Here is a 27280-nt window from a genome sequence, read left to right on the forward strand (position 1 = left end):
TGCAAGCACAAGGCCCTGGGTTCAATCTCCAGCCCCGCGGGGTGGTGGGGCAGGGGTTGTATATCAGAACACAACAACCTGCTTCAAATAAAATCCTGTAAGATAAAGTCCAAAATACTTATTTCTGAGCACGTCTGTGGATTATGAAGTTCTCGACATTAAACTTTTACTTACCTCTGCAACATCATTTCACCTCTTACCAGTTTCCCTGGACCATTTTCTCTAGCCGTTCTAGACTTTTCAGCTCTTCAACTCTACCCAAGACTCTACCAATCTAGGCCTATGAATGGACTATGCCTTCTGCCTGGAATTTTTTATTTCCAATCTACTCCTTACCTGGCTACTCACCCTTCAGGTCTCAGTTTAAACCTCACTTTCCCAGGAAGATCATTCTGCTTCCCCAAATTAGATTATGGCCTTCTTGTATTCCTACTGTACTCTGTGCGGTGACCAAATTTAGATGGCCCTCATGATCCCTGCCTCCTAGGGTTCAAACGCCTGTGATCCCTTTCATAAACAGAATCTATGACTTCTAACCAATACAGTATGGCCAAAGTAACTTTAACCTAATTTATATCTAAAAAATAAAAATGGTTGGGGAGGTAGTTCAGAGGTAAAGCACCCTGGAGTTCATTCCCTAGTACTGAAAAAAAAGAAAAAAAAAATAGCCACAAGTTGTTAATTTATATGTGATTCCATTTGTATGAAATGTCCAAAATAAGTAAATCTATAAAGGCAGGAAGCAGATTAGACATTGCCAGGAGCTGGGGAAAGAGAAGAATGGAATGAAGAAAGACTATTGAGAATAAGTCTTCTTTTTAGAACAATAAAAACATTCTAAAATTAGACAGTGGTGATGGATGCACACAGCCTTGTGAATATATTAAAGATCGCCGAATTGTTTGTTTTAAATGAAAGACTTTTCAGAATGTAAATTATTTCACAGTAAAGTTATTTATATATATGTGTATGTATGTGTGTGTGTGTGTGTGTGTGTGTGTGTATATATATATATATATATTTTTTTTTTTTTAGTTGTAGGTGGACACAATACCTCTAGTCCATTCATAGGCTTAGACTGGTAGAGTATTGGGTTCAGTTGAAGAGCTGAAAGAAGTCTAGAATGGCTAGAGAAAATGGTCCAGGGAAATTGGTAAGAGGTAAAATGATGTTGCAGAGGTAAGTAAAAGTTTAATGTTGTCATAATACCTTTATTTTTATGCAGTGCCTGAGGACCAAACCCAGAGCCTCACATGTTCTAGGCAAGTGCTCTACCACTGAGCCACAGCCCTAAAGCTGTTATTTTTAAGAATTTACATTGGTACTATATTGTGGAATGGGATTCCAGGTTTTACAGTTTTCACAATGGATACTAAAGAGTTATCCCATGGAATAATAAAGCATACTTGAGTTATTATAAAAGACTAGAACAGCCAGACACAGTCAAACATGCCTGTAATATATATACGCCTGTAATACCAGTAACTCAGGAGGCTGAAGCAGGAGGATCACAAGTTCCAGTCCAGTCTGAGCAACTTAGTGAGACCCAGTCTCAAAATAAAAAAATTCAAATGCTGAGATGTTACCCAGTGATACAGCATCCCAGGGTTCAATTCCCAATACTGTTTAAAAAAAAAAAAAAAAAAAAAACTAGAACAATCTTTGCTTTCCAAGATTTTAAGGAATGAAACTATTACACTCTCAAAGAAGACAAGGTCTGGTATAAAAAGAAAGCAATAACCTACTGTATCCCAATGGATGCATGCTTAATTTCAGTTTGTCAGCCACAGCTACACTGGAGCTGGATCAATTTTCCACCTACCAGAGAATGAGAGGCTGGATCAATTATGACATTTGATTTTACCTATTTCTCTCTTACAAATGTACAATAAACTGAGTCACTCCACTTACACAACCCCAGTTTTTCCTTAGATTTCACTAACATCCAAAATGTTGTAATTTTCTTAGAAACACTGAAATTATCCCCATCTCAGTTTCATGGTTTAAAAAAAGGGGGAAGGGAATATTAAGTCAAAGGAAGCTGGGCACAGTAGTGTACACCTATAATACCAGATACTAAGGGTAGGGGCAGCTAAGGTAGGAAGATCACAAGGTCAAGGTCAGTGTAGGAAACTTAATGAGATTCCTGTCTCCAAATAAAAACTCAAAAAGTCTAGGAATGTAGCTCTGTGGTACAATGTCCCCCTGAGTTCAATTATCAGTACTAAAAAATATGTATATAATATATATGTATATATTATATATAATGTATATATATTATATATATTGTATATACATATTATATATTACAATGCAAAACTACCCACCCACAATATATATATGTATATACACATGTATATTATATGTATATATTATACATAACAAATGTCTGTATAACATCTAAAGTTAAATATGACAAAAACATCTACATATATGTTAAAATATAATTTGATACATATATTAGCTATATATGTGATATATATCATATATATAAAAAATATATATTTATAGGCACAAACTGAATCTAGCAGCATATGAAAAAGTATCCTTGGATTTTGTATCCATGAATTCAACCAATCATGGATCAAAAATATTTGAAAGCAAAATTACTTGTGTCCTGATAGACTCTTTTCTTGTCATTATTCCCTAAACAATGCTATAAAACAAGTATTTACCTAGCATTTATACTGTATCAGCTACTAAAAGTAATCTAGAGATGATTTAAAGTATAGGAGAACACATAGGTTTTATTGCAAATATTATATCATTATAATTATATAAGGAACTTGAGCATTCTCTGACTTTGGTATTCTTGGGGATCTTGGAACCAAACTCCCATGGATACCAAAGGCTCTAACAAAACCTCAGTAAGGCTGGGCGCTGTGACACATGCCTATAATCCCAGCTACTCAAGAGGCTGAGGCAGGAAGATCACAAGTTTGAAGTCATTCTGGGCAATATCGTTAAGACTATGCATCAAAATTTTAAAATGAAATAAAAACGGCTGGGAATGTAGCTCAGTGGTAGAATGCCCCTTGGTTCAATCCCAGTACTGAAGAAGGAAAAAGAATCAAAGAAACCTCAGTAATTTAGACTCTGGTAAATGGTTCTTACTGAAGATAGGCCTTTGTTAAGAACAGATGAACTTCACACATGATAAGCAAGCACTGAACCAATGAGCTGCAAACCCAGCCCTATTCATTATTTCTAATGGCATGTTTGGAAATAGCTCAATATTCATAGGAAACTACTTAAATAAATTATTAAACATCAATACAATGTGATACTTTGCAAATATATAAAGGATTGAGAAAATTCTTAAAATACTGTATGGAAAGACCTCCCTGCCAGGCGTGGAAGTGCATGTCTCTCATTCCAGTGGCTCAGGAGATTGAGGCAGTCGGATCTCGAATTCAAATCTAACCTCAGCAACTTAACGAGACCCTGTCTCTAAATAAAATATAAAAAAAGGGCTGGGGATATAGCTCAGTGGTTAACAGCCCCTGGGTTCGATCCCCAGTACCAAATAAAAAAAAACAAAGAAAGACAGACTTCCCAGATAAAAGTTGAGAAGGCAAGGTTTGGGATTGGGGGTGTAATTCAGTAGTAGAGCACTTATCTAGCCTATAAAGGCCCTAGGTACTATCCCCTCCTCCTGAAGGAAGAGAGAGAGAAAAAGAGAGAGAGAGAGAGAGAAAATGATTCAGAGTGCCACGTATGATATGCTTCATTATGTTTTTAAATTTTAATTGTTCTTTTTAAATATACATGACAGAATAGTATATTGTGACATATTGTACATACATGGAATATAACTTATTCTAATTAGAATCCCATTCTTGTGGTTGTTTCACTGGTGTTGTATTCATATGTGAACACAGGAAAGTTATGTCCAATTCATTCTACGGTCTTTCCTATTCCCATCCCACTGCTTCATTATGTTTTTAAAAAAGAGGGAGAAATAAGGAATTGTATTTGATGGTATATTCATAAAGAAACTGTGAGGATACATAAGAAAGAACACTAGCTATTTGTGGAGAGTGGTGGTGGAAACTGGGCAAGTTTTTTGTTTTCATTTTTGTTTGTTTGGGGGTGTTTTGGTATTGGGGATTGAACCTAGGGGCACTTTCACATTGAGTTATATTCTCAGCTTTTTAAAGTTTTATTTTGAGACAGAGTGTTACTAAGTTGTTTAGGGACTCCTAAGTTGCTAAGGCTGGCCTAAAACTTGGCAATTCTTCTGCCTTGGCCTCCTGCAGGCAAGGTTTGTTGTTATTGTTTTGAGACAGGGTCTCACGCTATTGTTCAGACTGTTCTCAAACAATTCTGTCAGCCTCCTGAGTACTTGGGTAAGGTCTACCACTGAGCTACATCCCCAGTAAGTTTTATTTTATTTTGAGACAGGGACTCTCTGAATTGCCCAGGTTAGCCACAAACTTGCAATCCTCCTGCCTCAGCCTCCCTAGTAATTGAGATTACAGGCATGTGCCACTGCAGCTGGCTCTATTTTTAAATGTTCTTAAAATCATGTATCTCAGTGGTAGAGTGCTTGCCTAGTATGTACAAGGTCCTGGGTTTGATCCCCAATACTGCCAAAGGGGGAAAAAATCAGAGTAGGTATTCTCGCATAGATTTTCTTCCATATGAATTTAAAAAACCAATCAATTAAATTGCACGAAAATTCCTCTAAGATTTCTATAGAGAATATATTGATTTTAGAATTAATCTGTGGAGAATTGGCATATTTAACATACTGAATCATAACATGTTTATTTTAATCTTGTAAGTCCATAGTAGACAACTATCAATAGCTTCTGGACACTGTTCATTGTAGTAACCAGACCCAGCTGAGTTATCTACCCCACTTCCTTACAACTACAAGTGGCCATATGAACACAGTTATTTTTCATTATTTTCTAGTTGTAGGTGCACACAATACCTTTATTTTACTTTTTATGTGGTGCTGAGGATCCAACCCAGAGCCTCACATATGCTAGGCAAGCCCTCTACCACTGAGCCACAACCCCAGCCCATGAACACATTCTGACTATTGAAATCTACTGGGACTCTAGGAAAGATTTTGTCCTTCCTGACAAAAGGAAAAGATGTAACTGTTGATGCTCTTTCCTCTTCTCCCTGCCTTGGAACTGAAGTAGTCATCTGGTGACTATAAGACTGCCAAGGTGAGGAAAAGTCTAAGAACTGCAGAGAAGCCAACCCTCACGTCAATGGTGGAGTTGAAACAATGCCCAGGAATCCTTTATCTCTGTGCTTTTGGTTTTTGTTTTATAAGAAAAATAGCCCCTATTTTTATTTAAGGTATTGATCAGCCAGATATAAACTCTAACTTTGAAATGAATGTATTTCTAACAGGCTGAGTGAAATTCAATCAAGTTTTATGTTGGGTTTTTTTGTTTGTTTGTTTGTTTTTGGTACCAGGGACTGAATCTGGGGCACTTAACCAGTGAGTCACATCCCCAGCCTTTTTTATTTTTTGTTTGAGAAGGTCTCACTAAGTTGCTGAGGCTGGCTTTGAACTCAAGATTCTCCCGCCTCAGCCTCCCACGTTGCTGGGATTACAGGCATGCACCACTGCATTTGGCAACAAATGCTGTTTGAAATTAAAAACACATCACCATTTAAACCAGCATTCCCCAAAATGAAACAGGTATAAATCTAACAAAATATATCAAAGATCTATATGAGGAACACTACAAATTCTGATGAATAATATCAAAGAACTAAATAAAAAAGAGATATTCCACATTCATAAATAAGATGACTCAACTTTGTCAAAATGTCAGTTCATTTCAACTTGACCTACAAGATTCAACACAATACCAATCAAAATTCCAAGTTATTTTGTGGATATAGACAAAATGAATCTAAAATTTATCAGAAGAGGCAAAAGAGTCAGAATAGCCAACTGGCTGTTCAAGAAAAAAAAAAAAAGTTGGAGGACTGGCACTAACTCACTTCAAGACTGATTATAATGCTGGAGTAATCAAGACAGTGTGATATTGGCAAAAATAATAATAATAATAATTTTTAAAAATAGATCAATGGAATAGAGTCCAAGAATAGAGAAACCTATATTAAGAACTAACCTAGCTGGGCGCAGTGGCACACACCAGTAATCCCTGTGGCTCAGGAGGCTGAGGCAAGAGGATTGAGTTCAAACCTAGCCTCTGAAATTTAGTGAGGCCCTAAGCAACTCAACAAGACTCTGTTTCTAAATAAAATGCAAAAAAAGGGCTGAGGACGTGGCTCAGTGGTTAAGTGCCCCTGGGTCCAACTCTCAGTATCCAAAAAATAAAAAAAAATAAAAAATAAAAAATAACCTAATCCTTAACAAAGACGACAAGGCAATACAATGGAGCAAAGAAAAGAACAGCCTTCTCAACAATGGTACTAGAACAGCTGGACATCCACATGCAAAAAAAAAAAAAAAAAAAAAAAACAACTAGGCACAGATCTTATATACAAAAAGTAACTCAAAAGTAAACCAAAGATCTAAAGGTAAAATGTAGAACAACATAGGAGAAACCCTACAGGGCCTTGGGAATGGCAATTTTTAATTACAACGCCAAAGGCACAATCCTTCGAAGACATAAGCTGGACATAACTGATAAGATGGACTTGATTAAAATTAAAAACTGAGGGATAGCTCAGTGGTAGAACACTTGCCTAGAATGCATGAGGTTCTGGGTTTGATCTCTAGTACAAAAAAAGAAAGAAAAAATTAGAAACTTGTGTTCTGTGAAAGATAATGTGAAGAAAATGAGATGCTCAGCCACAGTCTGGGAAAAAATATTTGTGAACAACACATCTGATAAAGGACTAATTGCCCCAGGGCTGGGGTTGTGGCTCAGTGGTGAAGCACTCGCCGAGCATGCATGAGGCCCTGGGTTTGATCCTCAGCACCACATAAAAATAAAATAAAGATACTATTACCACCTACAAATAAAAAAAAAATTTAAATTTAAGAATTTTAAAAAAGACTGTTTCCCCAAACATACAAAAAAAAGTCCTTAAACTCAACAATAAAAAAATTTTAATGGGCAAAAGATCTGAAAGACATCTCACTAAATAAAATATACAGATGACAAGTAAGCATTTAAAGGTTTTCAGCCTCATAAATGCTAAGCACATGCTCTACCACTAAGCTACAACCCAGCCCTTTGGCGAATGATATATTATTCAACAAATTTTTTTATCTTTTTTTTTGAGATGGCGTCTTGCTGTGTTATCCAGGATGGCTTCACAATCCTCCTACCTCAGCCTCCTGATGTGAAAGAAGACAATCTGAGGAATGAGAATGTAGCTCAGGGTAGAGCACTTACCTAGTATGTATGGGGTCCTATTTGAACCCCCAGCACAACTCACACTTACACACGTGTCAATCTGAAAAAGCTGCATACTGTATGATTTGAATGACATTCCAGAAAAGCAAAATTATAAGGACAGTAAAAAGATTAATGGGTTGAGGATATAACTCACTTGGCAGAGCACTTGCCTAGCAAGCACAAGGCCCTGGGTTCAATCCTCAGCACCACAAAAATAAAAAGATTAATGATTGCCAGGGGTTAAGAAGTGGAATGGATAAATCACAGAAAATTTTTATGGCAGTGAAACTATTTTGTATGGTACTACAATAATGAATGCATGTCATTATTAATTTGTTAAACCCACAGAATGCCCAGTACCAAGAGTGAACTCTAATGTAAATTTAAACCATAATGTACACTATGGACTTAGGATGACACTGATGTTAATAAAATTCCATTGAGGGCTGGGAATGTAGGTAGTGGTACAAGCATGCATGAGAGGTCTTTGATTTAATATTCAGCACTACAAAAAAAGTCATTAAAAATAGTGTGTATGTATATATATATATATATATGTGCTGGGATGTAGTGGTAGAACATGTATGTGTATGTATATACACACTGAAATAAACTCAAGATGAGTTATTTTTTTATTTACTTTTTTTTAGTTGTAGATGGATACAATATCTTTATTTTTTAATTTTTTTGTGGTGCTGAGGATCAAACCCTGTGCTGCACACATACTAAGCAGGTGCTTTACCACTGAACTACAACCCCAGCTCAAGTTAAATATTTTTAAAAACTATTTATTACATTTCATCATCTCTAAGTCATTTAGGGGAGGGAGCACTAGGGATTGAACTCAAGGGTGCTTTCCATTGGGCTACATCCCCAATCCTTTTTATTTTTTATTTTGAGACAGGGTTTCACTAAGTTGCCCTGAACTTACGAACCTCCTCTCTGCTTCCAGAGACTCTGGGATTACTGGTATACACCACCACCCATGGCTAAAACCTTTAATATCTGATTTTTTTTTTTTTAACCGAGGGCCTTGAATACCTTGAAATTTTGATGTCTTAAAATTACTTTGAGACCAGCATGGTAGCACACATCTGTAATTCCAAACTTTGTAGAATGTGCAGGAGGAACAGGGGATTCCGAGAATTTAGTTCAGTTAGTAGAGTGTGTCCTTACCATGTGTGAGGCCCTGGATTCAGTCCCCAATCTCCAGCACACACACACACACACACACACACACACAAAGTAGAATAGGTGTCAATGTTTAAACACCTGTATACAATAGTGCAGGAGCAGTCCTTTAAGAAATTATGCAGGAGGAAGAAGCAAGATGGCGCACGTTCCTTGTCACTCTGTAACTCAGGTTTCAAGCACAGGGTATCTGTTTCTTGGTGAGGCAGTTTTTGTTGCTTATCTGATCCCCTGCTGTTTACCCCATTTGCCTATGGCAATCACCTGCAGTCTGCCAGCATATCGACTACATTTTGAGTGCAGATTGCTCACTATCTGGTGCCTACTATCTGCCATTTGCCTGTCTCTTGCCTGTCCATCGCCTGCCTTTCGCCTACCCATCACCACTGCCTGAGGTTCACCTGCCAATCTTCCGACAGCAGCCAACAGACTGACCACAGACCACCAGTAGAGCGCCAGCTGCCTGCTGTTGCCTGGAAGTTCACCATCACAGTACCTACAGGTTTGGTTACACATGGCTGCCACCATTTTAAGAAAACAGCCAGGACTTGTAGGACCCCTGGCCGGACTGACTGAACCCCATCTCCAGGATCCCTCAGCCCAATGGACCACTCCCCGCCTCCGCAGCCCTTGGACCAACTGACTGCTCCCCACAGCCAGGACGCCGAGACCGAATGACTGCACCCTACCACCAGCACTCCCAGACCGACTGACTGTGCCCCACCTCCAGGATCCAGCAAACAGACCACACCCTGATTCCAGGACCCCTGCCTGACCAACCACACCCTGCCTCCAGGACCTCCAGCAGACCACACCCACACCCCAAGCTGCAGCTCCCCATTTGCCAACACATTTGGAAGCCAGAACAGTCATCTTGGATAATCCTGGAAGCCATATCTCCCATCTTTAAGTGGGGGCAAACCTCATCCTGAGACACCTGCTGGAGACTGGAAGCTCATTGTCAGGTACTTCTCAAGCATCAGGCTACTGAAGACTGGGCGGTTTGAATACTATATGATTGTATAGTGTAGACTTTTTCTTTCTTATTGAAAAATTTTAAGTTTTTATTTCTTTACTTTTCTTGCTGTATCTTCCTTTTGTTTACTGTTCCCTCACTCGCTTTCTCCATTTTCGCATGCTAACAACCAACTTCTTTTGATTATACTTTCACTTTCTACAATCTAGAACTTCTACATATTCTTTTCTTATCCCATTAACAGCTACATCCTATACCCCTTCCCATCCTCTTTGTCCTCTGTTAGAAACTGCAGATCTTATTGCAAATCTATTTGTTATACTGTAGATAATAATTAAACTCATTCTGTTTATTATGACAATATTGTTAACATCCTCATAGGGGTTATTTGGTTTAGGGTTGCATGTTGTCTGTACTGGGCACTGCTAATATTGATCTCCCCTTAAAGAAAAGGATTTGGAAACCTACAGGTTCATTATAAGCCTATAGGGGGAAAACTGCAATACCCCAGATCTGCACTGCTAGAGGGGAAGATACATGAACAACATGAAAAAACAAGGAAAGAAAATGATCCAAACAAATCTTGATTCTATATTAATAGAATCCAGTGACAGTATGGTAGAAGAAATGTCAGAAAAGGAGTTCAGAATATACATAATTAAAATGATTTGTGAAGCAAAGGATAAGAGAGCAAATGCAGGCAATGAATGATCACACCAATAAGCAGTTGAAAGAGCAACTGCAGGAAGCAAAAGATTTCAACAAAGAGATAGAGATTCTAAAAAATAAAAATAAAAAAACCAGAAATCCTTGAAATGAAGGAAAGAATAAACCAAATAAAAAACTCAATGAAAAGCATCACCAACAGACTAGACCACTTGGAAGACAGAACCTCAGACAATGAAATAAAGTTGTCCAAACAGAGAAGATGGTAAGAAATCATGAACAGAATCTCCAAGAACTATGGGACATCATGAAAAGACCAAATTTAAGAATTACAGGGGCTGGGGATATAGCTCAGTTGGTAGAATGCTAATCCCCGGCACCACAAAAAAAAAAAAAAAAAAGGATTATCTGGATTGAGGAAGGCACAGAGATCCAAACCAAAGCATTAAACAACCTATTCAATGAAATAATATCAGAAAATTTCCCAAGCTTGAAAAATGAAATGGAAAATCAAATACAAGAGGCTTACAGAACACCAAATGCACAAAATCACAACAGATCCACACCAAGGCACATTATAATGAAAATGCTTAACATACAAAATAAAGATAGGATTTTGAAGGCTGTGAGAGAAAAGCATCAGATTACATATAGGGAGAAACCAATACGGATATCAGTAGATTTCTCAGCCCAGACTCTAAAAGCTAGAAGAGCCTGGAACAACATATTTTAAGCCCTAAAGAACATGGTTGCCAACCAAAAATCCTATACCCAGCAAAACCAACCTTCAAATTTGAAGACAAAATAAAATCCTTCCATGATAAACAAAAGTTGAAAGAATTTACAAATAGAAAGCCTGCACTACAGAATATTCTCAACAAAATATTCCAAGAGGAGGAAAAGAAAGACAACAATGTAGGTCAGTAAAGGGAGGAACTACCTTAAAGGAAAAACCAATCAAAGGAGAAACCAAGTCAAGTTAAAAACCAAAAATAAGCCCAAATGACTGGGGATACAAATTATATCTCAATAATAACCCTGAACAATCATGGCCTAAACTCATCAGTCAAAAGACATAGACTGGCAGATTGGACTAAAAAGAAAGACCCAACAATATGCTGCCTTCAAGAGACTCATCTCATAGATAAGGACATTCACAGACTAAAGGTGAAAGGATGGGAAAAAACCTACCATTCACACGGACTCAGTAAAAAAGCAGGGATTTCCATCCTTACTTCAGAAGATAAAGTGGACTGCAAGCCAGAGTTAGTCAGAAGGGATAAAGGAGGACATTTCACACTGCTTAAGGGAACCATAAATCAGGAAGACATAACAATCATAAATATTTATGCCACAAACAACAGTGCATCCATGTACATCAAACAAATCCTTCTCAATTTCAAGAATCAAATAGACCACAACACAATAATTCTGGGCAACTTCAACACACCACTGTCACCACTGGACAGATCTTCCAAACAAAAACTAAACAAAGAAACCATAGAACTCAATAACACAATCAATAACTTAGACTTAACAGACATATATAGAATATTCCATCCATCAACAAGCGAATTCACTTTCTTCTCAGCAGCACATGGAACATTCTCGAAAATAGACCAGATGTTATGCCACAAAGCAGCCCTTAGGAAATGCAAAAAAATAGAGATACTGCCTTGTGTTCTATCAGATCATAATGGACTGAGAGTAGAAATCAATGACAAAGTAAAAAAAGGAAATTACTCCAACACTTGGAGACTAAATAATATGCTATTGAATGAAACATGGATAACAAAAAACACCAGGGAGGAGATTAAAAAATTCTTAGAGGTCAATGAGAATCATGATAACATATCAAAATCTCTGGGACACTCTGAAAGCGGTACTCAGAGGAAAATTCATTGCATGGAGCACATTCAAGAAAAGAATAAAAAGTCAACAACTAAATGATCTAACATTACGGCTCAAAGCCCTCGAAAAAGAAGAACAGAATAACAGCAAAAGTAGTAGAAGACAGGAAATAATTAAAATCAGAGCTGAAATCAATGAAATTGAAACGAAAGAAACAAGTCAAAAAATTGACAAAACAAAAAGTTGGTTCTTTGAGAAAATAGACAAAATAGACAAACCCTTAGCCACACTAACAAAGAGAAGGAGAAAACTCAAATTACTAAAATTCATGATGAAAAAGGAAATATCACAACAGACACCACTGAAATACATAACATAATGAGAAGCTACTTGAAAATCTATATTCCAACAAAATAGAAAATACCGAAGACATCAATAAATTTCTAGCGACATATGCTCCTCCCAAACTGAACCAGGAAGACATACACAATTTAAACAGATCAATATCAAGCAATGAAATAGAAAGAGCCATCAAAAGCCTACCAACCAAGAAAAGCCCAGGACCAGATGGTTTCTCGGCAGAGTTCTACAAGACCTTCAAAGAACAAATCATTCCAGTACTTCTCAAAGTATTCCAGGAAATAGAAAAGGAGGGAACCCTACCAAACTCTATGAAGCTAATATCACTCTCATACCCAAACCAGACAAAGACATCAAGGAAAGAAAATTTTAGACCAATATCCTTGATGAATATAGATGCAAAAACCCTTAACAAAATCCTGGCAAACTGCATCCAAAAACATTAAGAAGATAGTGCACCACAATCAAGTGGGGTTCATCCCAGGAATGCAAGGTTGGGTCAACCTCCGTAAATTAATAAATGTAACCCATCATATCAATAGAATTAAGGATAAGAATCATATGGTTATTTCAATTGATGCAGAAAAAGCGTTCAACAAAATACAACACCCCTTCATGCTCAAAACACTAGAAAAAATACCTCAACATTGTAAAGGCTATTTATTCTAAGCCCATGGCCAACATCATCCTTAATGGAGAAAAACTGAAAACATTCCCTTTAAAAACTGAAACAAGACAGGGATGCCCTCTTTTACCACTTCTATTCAACATCATCCTTGAAATACTAGCCAGAGCAATTAGATAGACTAAAAAAATTAAAGGAATACAAATAAGAAAAGAGGAACTCAAGCTGTCACTATTTGCTGATGACATGATTTTCTATTTAGAGGATCCAAAAAACTCCTCCAGAAAACTTCTAGACCTCATAAATGAGTTCAGCAAAATAGCAGGATATAAAATCAACACGCATAAATCTAAAGCATTTTTATACATAAGCGATGAAAATCTGAAAGGGAAATGAGGAAAACAACTCCATTCACAATAGCCTCAAAAAAAAAAAAAAAAAAACTTGGGAATCAATCTAACCAAAGAGGTGAAAGATCTCTACAATGAAAACTACAAAACATTAAAGAAAGAAAATGAAGAAGACCTTAAATGGAAAGATCTCCCATGTTCCTGGATAGGCAGAATTAATATTATCAAAATGGCCATACTTCCAAAGGCACTATACAGATTTAATGAAATTCCAATTAAAATCCCTATGACATTCCTCATAGAAACAGAAAAAGCAATCATGAAATTCATCTGGAAGAACAAAAGACCCAGAATAGCCAAAACAGTCCTGGGCAGGAAGAGTGATGCAGGAGGTATCACAATACCAGACCTTAAACTCTACTATAAAGCAATAGTAACAAAAATGGCATGGTATTGGCACCAACATAGACAGGTAGATCAATGGTACAGGATAGAAGACATGGAGACATACCCACATAAGTACAGTTATCTAATACTAGTCAAAGGTGCCAAAAGCTTACAATGGAGCAAAGATAGCCTCTTCAACAAATGGTGCTGGCAAAACTGGAAATCCATATGCAGTAAAATGAAATTAAACCCCTATCTCTCACCCTGTACAAAACTCAACTCAAAATGGATCAAGGATCTAGGAATTAGACCTGAGGCCCTTCACCAAATAGAAGAAAAAGTAGGCCCGAATCTCCATCACGTTGGTTTAGGACCAGACTTCCTTAACAAGACCCCCATAGTGCAAGAAATAAAAGCAAGAATGGGAGACAATCTTTTCCACACGCACTTCAGACAGAGCACTCATCTTCAAAGTTTATAAAGAACTTAAAAAACTTTTCACACAAAATACAAAGAACCCAATCAATAAATGGTCTAAGGAAATGGGCAGACACTCCACAGAAGAAGATATACAGATGATCAACAAATATATGAAAAAGTACTCATAATCCCTAATTAGAGAAATGCAAATTAAAACCACCCTAAGATTTCATCTAACTCCAATTAGAATGGCTATTATCAAGAACACAAGCAATAATAAGTGTTGACGTGGTTGTGGGGAAAAAGGCACACTCCGTACATTGCTGGTGGAGTTGCAAATTGGTGCAGCCACTCTGCAAAGCAGTATGAAGATTCCTCAGAAAACTTGGAATGGACCCGCCATTTGACCCAGCTATCCTACGTCTCAATTTATACCCGAAGGACTTAAAATCAGCATACTACAGTGATGCAGCCACATCAATGTTCATAGCAGCTCAATTCACAATAGTTGGATTGTGGAACCAATGAAGATGCCCTTCAATTGATGAATGGATAAAGAAACTGTGGTATACATACACAATGGAATATTACTCAGCCATAAAGAAGAATAAAATTATGGCATTTGCAGGTAAATGGATGAAGCTGGAAAATATCATGCTAAGTGAAATAGGCCAAGCCCAAAAAAACCAAAGGCCAAATGTTTTCTCTGATAAGTGCATGACAATATATAACGATGTGGGGTGGTGGGGGGAAGAGAAGAATGAAGGAACTTTGGATGTTGTAGAGGAAAATGGGGTGGAAGGGGGTGGAGGACAGAAAGATAGTAGAATGAAACAAACAGTATTACCCTATATATATGTATGATTACATGAATGGTGTGAATCTACATTGTGTACAACCACAGAAATGAAAAGTCGTACCCCATTTGTGTATAATGAATCAAAATGCAGTCTGTAAAAATAAAAAAGATTTTAGTAAAAAAAAAATTATGCATCACTGAGACACCATAGGAAAAATAAGTAGGAAAGAGACAAAATAAAGGAAAAAAAAAAAAAAAGAATGAAGCCTCATGCTAAATTTCTACATACCTTTCCTCCCTGAATCAGTTCTCTCTCCCAGACCTGTCAACCTACCTAAGTTAGTTCTCCCAGACCTGTCACTCCCAAATTTATGGGAAATCTGTAAATAACATAGTTAATATAAAGTCACTCGCTTATAAAAATCACCTACAGCATTATTAATTAGCCTATGTAATAAACAGATGAAACAAAGAGAGCAAATATTTTAAGAAATCTATAATCTAAGGTACTTTCCAATCTCATCTACTGATCAGAAAATGGAGACTACATCAGCCTAAGGATCCTGAAAATGGCCAGACCACCATAAACCATTTTGTGAACATCAAGCTGATATTCTCACGTACCTTCCCACGCCCTCCCCTCACCAATTTTCCTTTAAAAGAGGAGCTTGAGAACTATAATAGCATTTCTCACTCAAGATAGACTACATTCTCCCTTGAATGTGTCTATACTTTTCTAAATAAATCTCTGTGCCTCTGACACAGCCTTAAATTCATTTCGGCAACATGTGCCAAGAACCCTATTCATCCTGAGCTGAGGTCAGGGAACTTTGGGAAATCTCAGAACTCCTTCAGTGACATCATCAAACTCACTCCACAAATGAACCATGCCCTCCAGCCCACCCCGCCTTTTTTAAGAGAAAGGGTCCCACTATATTACCCAAGCTGGGCCCAAATTCCTAGGCTCAAGAGATCTGCCTGACTCAGCTTCCAGAGTTAACAGGGACCATGGGCAAACACCATCACCCTGGCTTAATCACCATACCCTCGATGAAAGAAAGCACAGTATTATATGAAAACACACAGATATTAAATCCTCTGAATCAGAAAAAAAAAATGTGGGCGGCAGTTATATTCTGAATACAAAAAGAATGTTCTAGGTAGTTATATTCTGAATACAAAAAGAATTAAGAATGCTTTAATCAATTTTTTTCTACTGCACTTCCTTTTTATGAAACTATAACATGAAAAAACTGTTTGATCAAGTCTATAGGAAATCTTTAAGTACAAATAAAACTTACAAGAACAGTCATAGTTTAATTGACTACAGGCATGTTTTATATTCAATGGTATCTTAAATTCAATGAAGTATGTCATAAAAGCTTTAGAAAAACAGTATTTTCAAAAGCTTGCAATGAGGAAGGCTGTTTTAGGCAATATATAAAATCCACAAGTGATAAATAAAAATACTGATAGCTCTAACTACACAAAAATTAAAAAGAAGCCAGCCACCATGATGTAACTTTGTAATCCCAGCTACTCAGAAGGTTAAAACAGGAGGATTATCTAATTCAAGACCAGCGTTAAAGCCAGAGCATGGTGGCACAGGCCTGTAATCCCAGTGGCTCAGGAAGCTGAGACAGGAGGATCCCAAGTTCAAAGCCAGCCTCAGCAATTTAGTGAGGCTCTAACTCAGCAACCCCTGTCTCTAAATAAAATATAAAAAGGGCTGGAGATGTGGCTCAGTGGTTAAGCACCCCTGAGTTCAATCCCCAGTACTGCCAAAAATAAAATAAAATAAAATAAATAAAATAAAATACCTAGAAAGACAAAGACAGGCAGAGAGGAAATATTTGTAACACCTAAATAAATATAATAAATTACTAACACAATATAAGTACAACATTCAATAGACAAAGATAGTAAAGAATATAAATGTACAGGTTATATAAATGACTGATAACCAAAAGGACTTCACACTTACAGTCAATTGACATTTAACAAAGATGTCTTTACAACACATGGTTATAGGAAAAGCTGGATGTTCATATGCAAAAGAATGAAATTGGACACTGTCTTACCACCATATATATAAATTAATTTAAAGTGATCAACAATTTAAATGTAAGAACTAAAACTACAAAACTTTTAGAAGAAAATGTTGGTGAGCCTAGGAGTATACAGTTCAGTAGCAGAGCACTTGCCTAGTTATTATCAGCATGCACAAGGTCCTTGGTTTGATACCCAGCACATAAAAAAAAAAAAAAGAAAAAAGAAAAAGAACAAAGAATACTTGGGGAAAAACCTTCACAACACAGGATTTGGTAATAACACTCCCCAAAAAGGGATATATTAAACTTAATCAGGATTTAAAACCTTTGCACAACAAAGGACATGATATCAAAAGAGTGAAAAGCCGGGCTGGGGAGATAGCTCAGTTGGTAGAATGCTTGCCTTGCAAGCACAAGGCCCTGGGTTCAATCCCCAGCACCGGAAAAAAAAAATTAAAAAAAAAAATAAATAAAGAGTGAAAAGCCAAGAACAGTAGTACATGCATGTAGTCCCAGTTACTAAGGAGGCTGGAGGCAGGAGGATCACTTCAGACCAGAAGTTCAAGACCAGCATGGGCAACATAGCAAAGAAGGTGGGGAACAGTAAAAAGAAAAACTAGAAAATGGAGAAAATACTTGTAAATCATTTATCTGATAAGAGATGTAAATATTCCTTATATATGAAGTACATAAACACAATTCAAAAACACACGAAGGTCAGGCATGGTGGTGCACAACTGTAATCCCTGCAACTCACAAGTTCAAAGCCAGTGTCAGCAATTCAGCAAGATTCTATCTCAAAATAAAAAGGGATGGGGATTTAGTCCAATGGTTAAGCACCCCAGGTTCAATTCCCAGTACTTCCCAAAAATGCACAAAAATCTCAAATAGACATTGTTGGGACTAATGACACGTAACTAACTCAAACTGACTCCTTACTCCCTGGCGAGTGAGCAAAATCAAGGCTCAAAGGAGGTTTCAATGGTTCATGAGATAAACCGGACCACCATCAGGGATTGGTTAACAACAGTTCTGCAAAAGTGATCAGCTTGTGCTTGCCATATAGTCCAATGGGACTCTCGCCTGCGTGAACCCCCCATGCCTTGCTGACCTTTAAGCTGATTGGTTCCCGCCTAGCCCCCACCCTACATAAAAGCTGAGTTCCTGCTGTGACGGGTCTTCCCTGAGCCTCTGATTGTCCTCCCACCGGAGGGCTGGGAGCAGTCGGCCCTACCTATCCCAGTCTGACCTTGTTGGGGAGTGTCCCCTTCCCATGTCGCTGGTTGAGAAGGGCAAAGGGGGACTTAAGACCCTGACAAGACATTTCTCCAAGAAGACATACAAAAGGTCAATAAGCACATGAAAAAAAGCTTTGCATGCCTAGTCATAATCAAAATAACATTTTGCTCACTAATTTAATTTCTGCAGTACTGAGGGTTGAATTTAGGCCCTTGAGCAAGCTAGTCAAGCACTCCACCACTGAGCTACATTCCTAGCCCATTTTATTTTGAGACAGGGTCTCACTAAGTTACACAAATTGGCTTCAAACTTGCAATCCTCCTGCCCTAGCCTCCTAAGGAACTGGGATTACAAGTGTACACCACCATGTCTGGCTTAAAGAAAAACAAGTGTTGGTGAAAATATGGAGAAATTAGAACCTTATGTGTAGCTGGTAGGGACATAAAATGGTGTAATTACTACAGAAAAAAGTTTGGTGATTCTTCAAAAAGTTAAACATAGACAATGAAATAAAGCAGTCACAAAAAGACAAATACTATGTTTTCATTTATTGAAGTTATCCAGAATAGTCAAACTTCATAGAAACATAAAGTAGGATAGTAGTTGCTAAGGGCTGGGGGAAGGGAGAAATAAGGCATAGACTATAATGGTATAGAGTTTCAGTTTTGTAAGAAGAAAAATTCTGGAGTTTGGTTGCACAACAATGTAAATATATTTAACACTACTCAACTGTACACTCAAAAATGGTTAAAACAGCTGGGCACAGTGGCGCATACCTGTAATCTCAGCAGCTCAGGAGGCTGAAGCAGGAGGATCACAAGTTCAAGCCTGCCTCAACACTTAGCAAGGCCCTAAGCAACTCAGCCAGACCGTTTCTAAATAAAATATAATAAAAGGGCTGGGGATGTGGTTCGGTGGTTAAACAACCCCAGGTTCAATCCCCGGTACCAAAAAAATAAATAAATAAAAGGTTAAAACAGAAAATCTTATGTTATATGTATTCTACCACAATTATTTTTTAAAAATTAAACATAAAATGACCATGTAACTCGGCAATTCCACTTATGGGTTAGAAAGAACTTAAAGCTGAGACCCAACTCAAAGCAGACTCAGATTTTTTTAAAAAAATATTTTTTAGTTGTCGATGAACCTTTATTTATTTATATGTGGTGCTGAGAACTGAACCCAGTGCCTCACACACGCTAGGCAGGCACTCTACAACTGAGCTACAACCCCAGCCCAATCTCAGATATTTGTATGTCAATGTTCACAGAAGCAATATTCACAATAGCCAAAAGGCAGAAACAACTTAAATGGCCATAAATAAATGAACAGATAAAGAAAATGTGGTAACTACGTGTAATACATTATTACTCAGTCATCAAAAAGAATAAAATTCTGATACAGTATATAACATGGATAATCTGAAACATAAAAAGTAAATTAATTCGGGGCTGGAGTTGTGGCTCAGTGGTAGAGCACTTGCCTAGCATGTGTGAGGCACCAGGTTCGATTCTCAGCACCACATATTAAAAAAAAATGAATAAAATAAAGGTCTATCAACATCTAAAAAATATTTTTAAAAAAGTAAATTAATTCTAATACAAAAGGACAAGTATTGTACAAATCCACTTATATGAACTGTCTCCTATAGGCAAAGTCAGGAGGGAAAGGGAAAACAATAGGGAATTATATTGGACAAATTATATTATTATACTGTGTGAATATATGAATATACAGCAACAAATCCCACTATTATGTACAACTATAATGCACCAATAAAAAATAGGAAAAAAAAAAAGAACAGGCAAAATCACAGAGACAGAAAATTAGAAGGGAGGTTAACAGGGGCTGGGAGTAGGGGGAAATGGTGAGTTAATGTTTAATGGGTACAGAATTTTTGTTTGGGATGATAAAGTTCTGAAAACAGACTGTGGTAATCAATGCACAACACTGTGAATGTAATTTACACTACTGAAGTGTAAACTTAAAAATGGTTAACAAGGAGCCAGGCACTAAGCTACTTAGGAGGCTGAAGCAGGAGAATCACAAGTTTAAGGCCAGCCTTTAAGTCTTTTGACTTAAATAAAGTCAAAAGACTTTATTTATTCCCTTAGGAGAACATTTTTTAAGATAATGATGGGAATAATTATCAGAGAGTAAAAATATTACGTAGGAAAGACTGGAGAATTTCTTAGGTCATTTTGGTAGGTAAATGGAAACAGGAATTAAAATACAAAGGAAAATTAAGAAAGGGCTGGGGAGCCTGGCACAGTGGCACATGCATATAATCCCAGCAGCTTGGGAGGCTGAGGCAGGAGAATTACCAGTTCAAAGACAGCCTCAGCAAAAGTGAGGCACTAAGCCAATTAGTGAGACCCTGTCTCTAAGTAAAATACAAAATAGGGCTGGGGATGAGTGGCTCAGTGGTTGAGAGCCCCTGAGTTCAATCCCTAATACTGGGGAAAAAAAAAGGGGGGGGGGGGGGGGCTGGGTAGCTCACTGTTAAAGAACCCCCGAGTTCAATTTCCAGCACTATTGGAGGTGCGGAGAAAATTTATGTTTATATATATATATATATATATATTTTTTTTTTTTTTTTTTTTTATTACCATAATAAAACTAAGAGAAAAACTAGCAGGAAAAGAACTGGAGACACTAAGTGGGCACAATTCTATGGAGTTATTTTGATCCAAAAGGGAAGAGATAGAGAAGGAAGTATAGCTAGAGTCAAAAGACTTTATTTATTCCCTTAGGAGAACATTTTTTAAGATAATGATGGGAATAATTATCAGAGAGTAAAAATATTACGTAGGAAAGACTGGAGAATTTCTTAGGTCATTTTGGTAGGTAAATGGAAACAGGAATTAAAATACAAAGGAAAATAAGGAATTAGAGAGGAACATAGTTAGTTCTTCCATAATGACAAGGGTAAAGGTTGAGTAAGCATATAAACATATGGGTTGGAAGAAGCTCCCAAGAGCTGGGTATGGTGACTCACCTGTGATGTCAGCTCTTCAGGAAACTTGAGGCAGGAAAATCCAAGTTCAAGGCCAGTCTGGGCAATTCAGCCAGACCCTGTATCAAAATTTTTAAAAATCTGGGCTAGGATAGAGTACTTGCCTAGAATGTACAAGCCCTGGGTTCAATTCCCAGTACCAAAAAATAATAATAATAATAATATATATATTATCATACTCATATATATATATATGAGTTGGTAGCTTTTTGCAGTGATGGGAGTTTGTGCAATTTCTCTTTTGCTTGCTTCAATTTTCTCAGCAAATTATAGGAGATCATCACTGAGAAAGAACTAAAGAGGAAATATTGGGATTTGATGAGAGAAGAAAAGGTACAAAATAATCTTCTAGGAGAGAGAATAAATCAAGGAAATAGGATTTCTTGGGAGCCTTAAAATTTCGATTTTTTTTTTTTTTTTTTTTTTTTTTTTTGCAGTGCTGGGGATTGAACCCAGGGCCTTGTGCTTGCAAGGCAAGCACTCTACCAACTGAGCTATATCCCCAGCCCTAAAGTTTCAATTTTATCAAAAATAAGTAAACAAGCTGAGTGAGGTGGCAGGTTGCCTGTAGTTCCAGCTACTTGGAAGGTTGAGGCAGGAGAATCACCTCACACAATAAGTAAGACTCCATATCTCTAAATAAAAAAAATAAAGCTAACAGAGACCGAGAGTAAAACTCAATAGTAGATAGAGCACACATTTATTACACATAAGCCCTGGGTTCAATCCCTAACACAAAAACAAAACAAGCAAAACTAACATGTAGTTTTGTTATTTATTTTGTTTGCGCAATGTTTTGCCTATATACATAATTTTATATATGCATGTATACGGCACAGAAAATGGTATAAAAATTCATACATCAAATGGTTAAAAGTGGTTATTGGAGACTATACGTATACTTTTACATACGTGGGTAGGTCAGACAGGAGTGGGAGAAACTTTTATATTCTTTGAACCTTCGATTATCACGTATTATTTTCATAAATAAAGCAAATAAAATATCTTACAAGTTAATAAATAGCTTGAGAGGGGAGTTTAAAACTGCTCAAAATGCACAATACCCTGACTAGACAAAACCTTTGGCCTACTTAAATATCAGCCCTGCACTGAATGTGACCATCAGCAAAACAACATGAAACTGAGGGATCACTCACCTTGAACACTTCAGAGAAGAAACCAGATCCTATTTTTTCACAGGTGAAGTCATCCAGACGTGTCAGTCTGGAAAAGGCACTTATAAGAGCTCTGTATGAGGATGGCCAAACTCTTCCCACCTGAGTCATGTTTCCATCCCCTCCACCACCACCACCTTCAAACTCTTCAAGACGTTCCACACGTGGGGGAAATCCTGCAATTGAATTCCGTTTGCTCCGATCCATAGTCTCAATAATCACTTTCTTCTATTAAGAAAGAACTCCATACATAGTATTTGTTGAACTTTACTTCTCTTCCAATTTGACACTAAACAAGAAACCAGAAAAATCTCATTAAAATCATTAATCATTAATGAATAAATATATGCAAATAAATTTTACTTCAATGCAAAATTATTTCCTTTCATATGCACCCCTCTCCCCATACCGGAATTGAGTCCATGCATACTATTCCACTGATCTACATTCCCCAGTCCTTTATTATTATTATTATTTTTTTTTTTTTTTTTTTTTTAAGACAGGTCTCACTAAGTTGCCGAGGTTGTCCTGAAACTTACAATCTTCCTGCCTTAGCTTCATTAGTAGCTGGAATAATACGTGTGCCAGTTCACCCAGCTCCTTTCACATTCTATCTCCTGATTTTCAGATCTAAAAAATACTTTTATGTCTTTACCTTCAAAAAACATTGATAGGGCTGGGGAGATAGCTCAATCGGTAGAGTGCTTGGGTTCGATCCCCAGCACCACCAAAAAAAAAAAAAAAAAAACCACAACATTGACAACAGCCAGGTGTGGTGGCAAATGCCTGTCACCCCAGAGACTCAGGAGGCTGAGGCAAGTCACAAGTTCAAAGTCAGCCCCAACAACTTAACAAAATAAAAAGGACTGGGATTGGGGATTTGGCTCAGTAGTTAAGTGCCCCTGGGTTTAATCCATGGTACAGGAAAAAAAACAAAAAACAAAAAAAAACTCACTGATATATTTAAAATCCAAGATGTACTCACTCCTTTAATATGAGTAGAACATAAGATAATCAATTACATTCTAAGTAACAAAATAACAATGATAGTATCTATCATTCATTAACCACTAACTTTCTAGGAAACAGTATAAAAGCATGGGCTGGCCTGATAGCTTAGTGGCAAAAGCATGCACTTAAGAGCTTCTACCTACCTATATCATGTCATTTCATTCTCAAATAATTCATAAGAATTTTCATGTTCATTTCACAGAGAGATCACGTAACCACAGAGTCACTGCCTGGTAGAGATAAAATTAAAATCCAAGACTAATTCAAAAGCCTGTGCTCCTACCAATTCTCCTTGCATCATCACATAATTTTATCTTAGTTTGAAAAATTAAGTCCAAATAGATAAAAGACAACAAATTTCAAAATTGTTATAATTTTAAAAGAAAACTATATCCAAAAGCAATCTTAAATTTCAATATTGATTATACAACACAGTACAGTAGAAATGACAACAGAAGACTCCATTCCACCTGGCATATACATAACTAAGAAAAAAGCACAAGCTCACTTTTTCTTTTAGCCTGCTCGCCATACTTTCACTTTTTTCCCCATGAGAATAGACTATAAGGGTTCTAAACAAAATACAAAATTGCTTTTGTGGTTTTATTTTTGTGTGTGGGGACGGTCTTCTTTGATTTTTATTGCAAAATACAACCTTGTGAGTATCCAATTAGTGAGATGCTTTCATAAATATGATGAATACCTACCCAGCCTACTTCCTCCACCTTCAAATATGAGAATCATGGCAGGGGTCCCAAGGCCATCCTTACAACATGACCCTAACTGTCTTGCCATAACCAGAAACAACACTCTACTCAATATGCACCATTCACAGTTGTTTTATGGCAATTTGGAATTGGAATTAACATATTCCAGCCTCAGTTTGAGTGCTTTCTAAAATGGAGACTATGTAAAGTCAGGCACTATTGGCCATAGTTGTTTTCTACCATGCAGCCTGGAAGGCAGAAGATAAGTTAAGAAATTATTGAGGCCAACTTACAAAGAGAAAAAGAGAGAGAGAAATTTGATTTTCCTTATTGTGCTATAGTCCCCCAATTCCTGAGACTTAACTGCATTGTGACAAGGTTCCATGAAATATTCCTGTATTCCTAAAATAAATTATTTTTGCTTAAGCTAGTTCTACCAGAGTGTTCAAAGAAGGAAGAATAATCCAAGTACTCAAGGAATAAAAACATTTCAGTATTACCACCATTGAACCTTTGCCAAAAAGTGACATCAGGACCAACAAATCAGAAGTTTAAGGTCACAAGAACAAAACTTTTGGGTTATAAGGTCAACACTTTTTAATTTTTATGCATTGGGTATGGTGGCACACACCTGCAATCCAGCAACTAGGGAGGCTGAGGCAGAAGAATCACAAATTTGTGGCCAGCCTTAGCAACTTAGCAAGACCCTGTCTCAAAATAAAAATTTTAAAAAGGCTACAGATGTAATTCAGAGGTAAAGTGCTCCTGGGTTCAATCCAAAAAAAAAAAAAAAAAAACCCAAAAATGTTTAAATTTGACAGTCAATAGAGATCATCAAGTAATCATTCATTTTATACTTGAGTAAACACAAGGCCAAGAAAGTAGAAGTTATAAGTAAAAGCTATAAACTGTTTATTAACAAAGCTAGACTTGGAACCAAGGAACCAAGGAAATGCATTTCTCAAAGAATGTCTGTTGATCATCTGCTTCAAAATTACCTGAGGAGCTTGTCCTCACTCTTGACCTACTAAATCAGAATCTTCTAGGGTGAGGCCTGGAATTTAACCAAGCTCCATAGTGAGTCTTTATGTACACTAAGAGTTGAGGATCCTGTATAGCATAAGAGGGAAATGTTAACAGTTTTTTCTTTGTTTTTGTTTTGTTTTGTTTAAGCTCCAGGATTTTTACTAACATTTTCTCATTTAATCCTTAAAACACTCCACCAAGGTATTTTACAGACAAGAAAAAGAAAAGTAGACTCCAGAGATTAAGTAACCTATCTAGCATATACAGCTAGCAGAACCAGAATTGGAACCAAGCTCTATTCAGCACCAAAGCTCAAAATTTTTCCATTTCATTACTCCTTAGGTTAGTGTTTTTCCACTATAAAAGATGTAAGGAGTTAATTAGTCATCTGGATAGAAAAGACGACAAAGACAAATATAGAGGAAGGCCCAGCCTATTGCAAATGGGAGAGACAGAAAAGAAGGGGGAAAAATGTAATTTTAGAAAAATAAGCCATAATAACAAAAAATAGAAAAATGAAAGAAAATAAGTCATATTAAAGTGAAATTGAATATATAAAACATAATTGTGTACTAAATTAACTAACTGATTTGACAGGTTTTCCATCTACTGACTTTTACTTGTTTGAGATATATTTCATTTTTAATGAAATACAGTATTCACCTCTTGTGCCCTCAGGGTTCTTGGGGGTGGCAGATCATAGTTCTCTATACTAAAGCATGAAAGACAAAAATTGCTTTTTGCATCTCAACAGGTCTGGTTTTATATTCTTAGCTAGGTAGGAGGAGGTAAGGAATTGTTAACTGCAACTGAGCTGGTCTGATAGAAACCCTGTTACAAAACTTTACAATAGCACAATAGACTGGCATTTTTTTTTTAATTTCAGTCTTTTTTTTTTTTTAAAGTACTTTTAGTTGTAGATGGACATAGTACCTTTATTTATTTATATGTGGTACTGAGGATCAAACCCAGTGCCTCACGCATGCTAGGCAAGCACTCACACTGAGCCACAATCCCAAACCCAATTTTGATATTTTTATTTTGAAAAAATATGTTGTATCTTTGCTCACAGCACTCTCCAAAAGGGAGAAACTGTTATTTTTATTATATACTTAAGAGAAACTCATATATAAATACAGGAGACCTGAACAAGAATTTTCATTTCATTTTACCATTCTATGTAATAAGGGGAAGGGAAGAGATTAACAACTGAAAGTTAATCTATAAGAGCAATAGAAAAATTATAGCATATTTACCAGTAAACTATACAGGGTTTACATAAATTGTACCAAGCAATGTAAGTATAATTCAAAAGCAATGTTGAGTAGGGTGAAAGCAAGTTTAGTTAGTGATATCACTAAAATTTCATTCAAAAAAGTTTCTAAGTTACAAAAAAAATTGGACGACCACCCCCTACAGTATATCATTTTTATTTTTAAAATGCATTTTTAAAAACATACAAAATAATATATACTTATATTATAGAGAGACAGGACAGTACAGTAATGAACATTATGGCCTATAAAGCAAACACCTCAGTTCAAAGAAGAATTTAACTTGCACAACCAGGAATGGTGGCACATGCTTGCAATCCCAGCAATTTTGGAGGCTGAGGTAGGGGGATCAAAAGTTTGAGGCCAGGCTGGGTTTGTGGCTCAGTGGTAGAACTCTTGCCAAGCACATGTGAGGCACTGGGTTCAATCCTCAGCACCACATTAAAAACAAATAAAAGTATTATGTCCGTCTATAACTAAAAAAAAAGAAAGTTTGAGTCCAGCCTCAGCAAATTAGCAAGACCCTGTAACAAAATTTAAAAAAGAACTGGGGATGTAGTGCAGTGGTAAAGCACCCCTAGTTTTTTCCCCAGTACCACCACAAAAAAAAAAAAAAATTTAACTTGCAGCTGTATGAATGTGGACATGCTATTTAACCTTTCTACAATTTCGACTACCCATTCATAAAATGAAAGTAAAGAGAGCAGCTACATTAATTTATATATATTTTTAAATATATATTTATACATAAATATATATAATAAATAAATATATATATATATAAAAGCTCCTTTAATCCTTATAATA

The 27280-nt window shown here is 36.7% G+C and overlaps 1 protein-coding gene across 2 annotated transcripts in view; it reads right to left on the reverse strand.

Annotated features, from left to right (window-relative positions):
• The window catches only part of TESK2 (testis associated actin remodelling kinase 2), a 130071-nt gene that overhangs the window by 85273 nt on the left and 17518 nt on the right, over positions 1-27280 (reverse strand). For both annotated transcript variants that reach the window (XM_079116046.1, XM_079116045.1), the window contains exon 2: positions 22438-22744. In XM_079116046.1, coding sequence (XP_078972172.1) covers positions 22438-22662 — 225 coding nt within the window. In that variant the 5' untranslated portion in view covers positions 22663-22744. The remainder of the gene's footprint in view (positions 1-22437; positions 22745-27280) is intronic.

This window comes from Sciurus vulgaris (assembly GCF_902686455.1).
Source record: "Sciurus vulgaris genome assembly, chromosome: 1".
Taxonomy (NCBI): Eukaryota; Metazoa; Chordata; class Mammalia; order Rodentia; family Sciuridae; genus Sciurus; species Sciurus vulgaris.